At 37.1% G+C, this 6000-nt stretch overlaps 1 protein-coding gene across 1 annotated transcript in view; it reads left to right on the forward strand.

Annotated features, from left to right (window-relative positions):
• LOC136677979 (uncharacterized) overlaps nt 1-5729 on the forward strand; it is a 346523-nt gene extending 340794 nt beyond the window's left edge. Inside the window, exon 7 of the mRNA XM_066655712.1 lies at nt 5000-5729. Coding sequence (XP_066511809.1) covers nt 5000-5230 — 231 coding nt within the window. The 3' untranslated portion in view covers nt 5231-5729. The remainder of the gene's footprint in view (nt 1-4999) is intronic.
• Nucleotides 5730-6000: the final 271 nt, after the last annotated feature.

Genomic DNA, 6000 nt, shown 5'->3' on the forward strand with positions numbered 1-6000 from the left:
TGAAAAGTGTTCTGCTTAGCCTTCTGGCTATCAGACATATGTGTGTGCGTGAGTGTATGTGTGTGTGTGCATAGTCTTTCAGCACACACACTGTGGAATGTGGGGTCTTGATAAAAGAAAGTCAAAGTCTGAATCTTAGCGTTTTTTTAATTTCTTGATCTAGATCCATCCTCCACTACAGTAGGATGTAGTTTACTGATGATTTAAGTAATTTCTCTGAAAGATTGTCACGCAGGCCCCTCAGGACTCCAGATCCCAGAATACACCAAACAGTCACATGGCGCCACACCGTTCTCACTCTCCGGAATTCTAATCATGAACACCTGTTTCTCTCAGTATATAAGCTCCACTAACTCACCAGTCTAGGCCGAGTATTGCGTGATCCATATCTGTATACACAGCTTTCTCTACATTCCTGTCTGTTCTTGGATTATCTCTGAAGTACTGTTTGTTTCCGGTATTCGACCCATCTGCCTGGCTTTTCGACTACTCTGTTGGATTATCTCTGAGGTACTGTTTGTTTCCGGCATTTGACCCGTGCTTGGTTTTGTTAACCCCTTGTGGATTGTGATCAATAAACTCTTTATACTGTTAACCGCAAGTGTCTGCCTCCTGTCCAGTCGTGACAAAGATGAACATGAGGATATTTACAATGCTCAGCAGGTCCTGGAATAGAGCACGAGAAACTGAGATTCTATTTCAGCCCAGTATTCCATGGGTTGGCTCATGGTGAAACCACAGGGGTGAGTGGTTTGTCATGTGCACCTTTTTATGCAGCCCTTCCCACGTTCATTCAAAGAACTTCTGCACTGTGGACCATGGTCCTGCTCGTGGACAGTGTGGACAACCTGATCCACAATGCCCTTGTTACAACTGTTACAAGCCCTCCTTTAAATCAGCTTAGTACAACAAGGATGAATTATTGTAGTCCCTCACAAAAAATGAACACTTTTCTGGAAAAGTGTTTTCAGAAATCATACTGATTGGAGCGGTTTTGGGGTTCAGTTGAATAGTTAAGCTGATGAGCTGGATGTCTTGAACTGACACCACTGAAATAAATATATAATGTATAATGTCTTCTTGTGCTACAAAAGATTCACCCCTCCCATACCCAGAGGAACTCTGTATCTCTGAAGTGACCTCTTGGGCGAGGGGATACTCCACAGTGAAAGAGAAGAGCAACCTTACCCTTTAGTGAGAGAGTGCCCTGCACAGTGCAGAACTCTCACAATCTCAAGAGACAAACGTCAACTCACAGTGGTGAGTGTAAACTAAGTTAGTTCTGGTACAGCATCAGTCCACCATGCCACACAGACCTGGTTCATGTGTCCAGGGGCACTTTATGCTGGGGAATTCATGACAATTCTAAGGGTCTGTGACAGGCCCAGTGGGGTAGCTGTGGCCTAATGGCTAGAGGAGTGTGCTTGGTACCGGAAGGTCACTGGCTTTGTCACCATGTCTGGAATATCTATGGCTGTAATGCCCTTGAGCAGGGCACCTAACCCCCAAACTGCTCACTGGGTGCCAAGCGTGGCTGCCCGCTGCTCTGGGTGTGTTCACTGCCGCTAATCACTAGTGTGAGAATGTTCACTGTAACAGACTGGTTGAATGCAGAGGTGAAATTTAATTGTATGATTGTAGTGTGATCATAAAGCATGTCGCTGTCATTGCACTGTGACCTACAGGGGGGTAAAGATGATTAGAACACTGCATACAGTGGTCCAAAGTAAAATATTTTCACGAGGCACAAAATCCCTGGTTGTGCCCCTGCACATACCACTACTGGCAAGTTGATGGTGGTCTCTTAGGACTGAGAACTTTTGCTCGGTTGGGTGCAAGGTCAAGGCCTTCACTTAAGGTCTGAGGTGCTCTCTTCCTCCAGATTGGAGTTTTTCTTGCCAGAGAAGTACTTACAAGTTTCAGAGTTCCTCTTGGTCCATTGTAAACGTGTTTTACAATAAATATTATTTAATTTATTTTTTAATTTTACGCAGATTTTATTGTAATTTATATTTAATCCTGGAATGAGCTAATAATGACTTGTTGTGCACGATACTTTGCCTGGACTACTGTAATGCCATGTTTAGTTTTGCCAGATTTATTGACATGTGCTTTAACTCACTGTGACATTACTGATTGGATGTAGCCAGAGAAGCAACATGCCTGCAAGTTTCAACTTGGATTGTGGCTTTGTACTTATATTATGGATTCAATAAAACTCTGGCAACATTATATTGAGCATTACAGTACTTGAATATAAAATAAAAACAAAACAAAAAATATATATATATATAAAACTAATTACATATTACCTAAAATGAATTATATGTTTAATTACCGATAAAAGCAATTTAACATAACTTTGCATTAACTTTAAGAAAACACAATAATACTGTATAGTACCATAATTTGTCTGTAAAAAAAGAAACATAATAATGTTTTATAGTACATGAACATTATTACTATTTTTTACTCATATTATGAGTGAAAAATACAGAAAACTAATTTGAAAATGATTTTATGTATAATTAGACTGACAGTAATGAAAGCAGTGCTGTTCTAAGGATGTAAATTGGACTGGAAAGATTGAAAAAAACATTTGTCCTTTAAGTAGGCTTGGGACTGGGTAGTAATGAAATGATTAATTCAGTTTTACAGCAAAAAGGAGTGATTGCCAGGTAATGAGTAGATAACTGAAGAGCAGGAAATGAAAGCCATGATTGTAGGGGCAGCTGGAGAAGTGTACATTTTAGGAATGTAATGAAATGCTTGAAACCCTATTGTGTTTTTTCTGATTTTAATTTGTTATTATTGGGTAAAGCTCCAGCAGCACTGCTTGGTTTGATCCACATGGTCCAGCGCAACACACCACCACTAAATGGCAGTGCTGTACTGTGAATAATCCACCACCCAAATCATACTGCTTACAAATGCTGCCTGAGGCTCACAGACAGATCAAACTCAGAAATGCTGTATTTGCAAAGGTACACAATAACTCTGCCATGGTGTATATGACGTTGTACTAGCAAATGTAAGTAGGCAAAAGGGGGCGTTACAATTACACAATAACTGAGTAAAAAATGGGGTATTTTGTGTTATAACACCATCTAGGATTGCAGTGGCCCCACAATTTAATCATGACATCTGATCCTTTTTGGGAAAGCGTTTTTGAGTTATAGGTGTATATAGGTGTACATATATAGCATATGTTTGACTTGTGGAATACATGCTGGATCTTTGTTATTGGGACGGGCCTGTAAGCTACATAGTAATAAAAGTGCAACATTTTTTTAATACTTATTAAAGTTCAGGTCCTTAGGATTCAACTGATTCCACATATGTCCATGTTAGGTAAATATCCACATAGAAGTATAGGCTCAAATGTTTCTGTACGTGCATTAATGGCTGAGCCAAAAATATGGTAGGTTCTCACCAGCAGATGGCAGTCTAAAAGTTTTTAGACCATTGGTTAAAGTAATTTCTCACCAGCAGATGGCAGTCTAAGACTACACTGCAAGGTACAGCAGGTGTGAAATGACTCAGCCAAGGAAAATTACACTCCTTGGCCTGATGGTGGCGCTATAACAAAGTGAACTTTGCTATAGGCCTAGACTGTGACGCCTAGAGATGAAATCTAATTTGACGAAATATAATTAGGACAAACTAATTTGCAATTAGGATCATTTAGCTCCGCCCAATTAGATTTTGAGCTAATTTGTAGAATTTGCAAAACCTACTTTTGTCAACAAGTCTGTACATTTCTGTCCAATTCTCTTGAGCTTTGTGCTAAAACATTTGCATGAATTTGACCCTAAGTAATTATCAAAAGAATGTTGAAATTTTTATTCAAGATGGCAGATATGCATATGAACCTCTTCAGCTTATTGCATGTTTTACTTGAACATCTATAATTCCTTCATATTTTACCCAAATAGGTTCAAATTTCTGATTCTATTTAGGGACATGATTTTAAAGGTAGCACATCAGAGATGGCATTACAATTCATATAGGGGTCACTGCTTAACTTGACACCTCATCAACACATTTACACAGAACAACCTAGTGTTAACTTTGTTCTGAGTACATTAACTCTTTGGGATGTATTTAATGATCGTTTAAAGGCTTGGGCCTATTGCTTGAAAAATTGCCCATTATGCAAGAACCCCATTAATTGCCATTTGCGGCTATCTTATTATTTTTCTTTCAATACATTTAGAAAAGTATCAGAGTGAATGGGTAGTATATAGTGGAGATAATGGCACAATGTTAAACAATTTAAAGAATTAATCTTGCAAATAGAAATTAGTCTTTTATCTGTTTGATAAAAAGGACTGCACAGAACGAGAATATGATCAGACAGAGGGAAGAGTAGAGAATGAAGACTCAGAACGTGTAGAAATGTGGAACAATCCAAGTCAAGAGTATGTCCCTTGATATCAGTGGGAAAGTCTGGAAGGCAGAGGACATGAAAGCAGTAAAGGAGCAAGAAGAAATATTTTGTGTATTTACATCTGGGACATTTACATTGATAATAAGATTATCATTAAGTAACAAGTAAGTGGATATTAACTACCAAATGATAGGGATTCTGAAAATTTAGATAGAAGTGATGAGCTGGGTTTTGGTGAGCTGTGCATTTTGTAGGTGACATAGCCATAGGATGTGAAAGAATTATACTTCAGAGATGTTACATTTGTAAAATTACAACTATATTGCAAAAAATTGGAGGGAGTGTTTGGTTAAGGGCAAAGTATTGGTTGTTGGTATGGCTCATAAAAGAAGTAGAAGAAGAGAGATTTTGCAGAAGATGGAACATTTTTATAATATTAAACATTTAAACTCTATTTTTTAAAGTGTTGTTAGGGCTCCAACATGAACAGAGCCAAGTTTTACAACAGAATTTAGTGTTTCAATTATATTTTAAAATTCAATATGTATGAAGTTTGTTTATTTATTGTTATGTTAACTAATCTAAATAATTCTATGTTGGCTGTTGCAGTGCTGTGAAAAGAAAAAGCTGAAGGACATCTGTAAGGATGACCCTGAGACATGGCCATTTGTCTTCTACATGTCTACTGAGAAGGACAATATGCGTCTATTTGAGTCAGCCGCATATAGAGGCTGGTTCATACAAACGGAACGGCCCCAATCAATCTGCATGGGAAATCAGGCAGATCAACCCAAGGAAAACTTCTACTTCCTCATCTGTTACAACTGCACATCAAAGTGAGTCTATCTGTTTCCATAAAGCATAACGCATCAGTCATTTTCTGCCATGGTTATTCACATGATGTAACTGTCATTATACTGACACCTAGTGGCCTGGATGTGTCATAGATTCATGACAAAACTTTTTATATATGGCAAAGCCAATATGGGGGACCAGCTGTATGATCAATTCAGTTTGACTTTAAACAAAAAGATTCTTTATTTAATGTGAGTCACACTTTATAGAAACATAAAAACAAGGAATAAGTATATATTGATTGAGATTCTTTGCTATATGTTGCAATTTTATTACAAACAAAATTATTCTGAATCAGATTTCACATTACTCCTGTGCAGACAGTCATGAATGTTTATTTGTTTGCTATGACCAAAATTAAATTAGAGTTGTTTCCATTTATACATCATTAATGCTGATATCATTTTCATCATATGGTTTTTCTAGCTCCTGTAGTTTCTTGGCTTTCTAGTAGATCAAAACAGTGCATTATATATCAAGCTTCTTTTTTTTAATGCTGTTTCAAATAAGTTGAATGTGTTATGCAAGGAACAATTTCCTTCTTCAAAAATACTGTATAATAACTGTGAAAAGCACTAGACATAACATGTTTTAGAATTTTAATGTACAAGATTTGAGCAAATATTATGCAAATAAATTTTAGAATTCTGATTTTGTATTTATGCTGCGTTATTTTAATTCTGATTGCATTTTAATATTTTTGTTTTGAATTCTTAGTATATATTACTATCTATATATTTTCACATGCATCGTTG

Source organism: Hoplias malabaricus, chromosome Y (genome assembly GCF_029633855.1).
Source record: "Hoplias malabaricus isolate fHopMal1 chromosome Y, fHopMal1.hap1, whole genome shotgun sequence".
In the NCBI taxonomy this organism is placed as follows: domain Eukaryota; kingdom Metazoa; phylum Chordata; class Actinopteri; order Characiformes; family Erythrinidae; genus Hoplias; species Hoplias malabaricus.